Consider the following 525-nt stretch of genomic DNA (forward strand, 5'->3'; position numbering starts at 1 on the left):
ATGGATGGATTTGTAAATGTTACCTGTAACCCTGAAATACATCGCGGTAGCTATGAAAGATTTACCAAAAATAGTGTCATTACTAATGATTGCTCTGTAGCTCAGGTCCAGCTAGTATCCCTGGGAACACACCGACATATACACGTTCATAGTTTTGAGATTTCACACAATAAGACTTGTCTTTCGTCCTTAAAACACGGAATGATTTAGAACAAACACACATCGTATATATGTACAGTTGCTAGATGTGTAAAACATCTTCAGCTTCTATCAGAAACAGCTTATAGTATTACCTGTACTAAAGAGTCGTACAGTACTAAGGGATTCCAGTATTATTTTAATATTTTGGGTATTCATACATTTAATTGAGATTTATCGACTACGTTTCTCTCAATTCTTTATTTTGTTATAGAGAGAGAATTTAATTTTGGTTTCTTCCCATACATTGCGAATATCTCGTAAAGCATCACTGACTCTTTTCACCAGATAGTTCAGGTGATTAAGGCGTTTTCACGCATACTCAGT

The 525-nt window shown here is 35.0% G+C and overlaps 1 protein-coding gene across 1 annotated transcript in view; it reads right to left on the reverse strand.

Moving 5' to 3' along the window:
• Window positions 1-365: 365 nt before the first annotated feature.
• Window positions 366-525, reverse strand: part of LOC119578723 — a 69,256-nt gene continuing 69,096 nt past the window's right edge. Inside the window, exon 6 of the mRNA XM_037926326.1 lies at window positions 366-525. This exon is cut by the window's right edge and continues 241 nt beyond it. Within this exon, the coding sequence (XP_037782254.1) occupies window positions 511-525 (15 nt within the window). The 3' untranslated portion in view covers window positions 366-510.

This window comes from Penaeus monodon, chromosome 11 (genome assembly GCF_015228065.2).
Source record: "Penaeus monodon isolate SGIC_2016 chromosome 11, NSTDA_Pmon_1, whole genome shotgun sequence".
NCBI lineage: Eukaryota > Metazoa > Arthropoda > Malacostraca > Decapoda > Penaeidae > Penaeus > Penaeus monodon.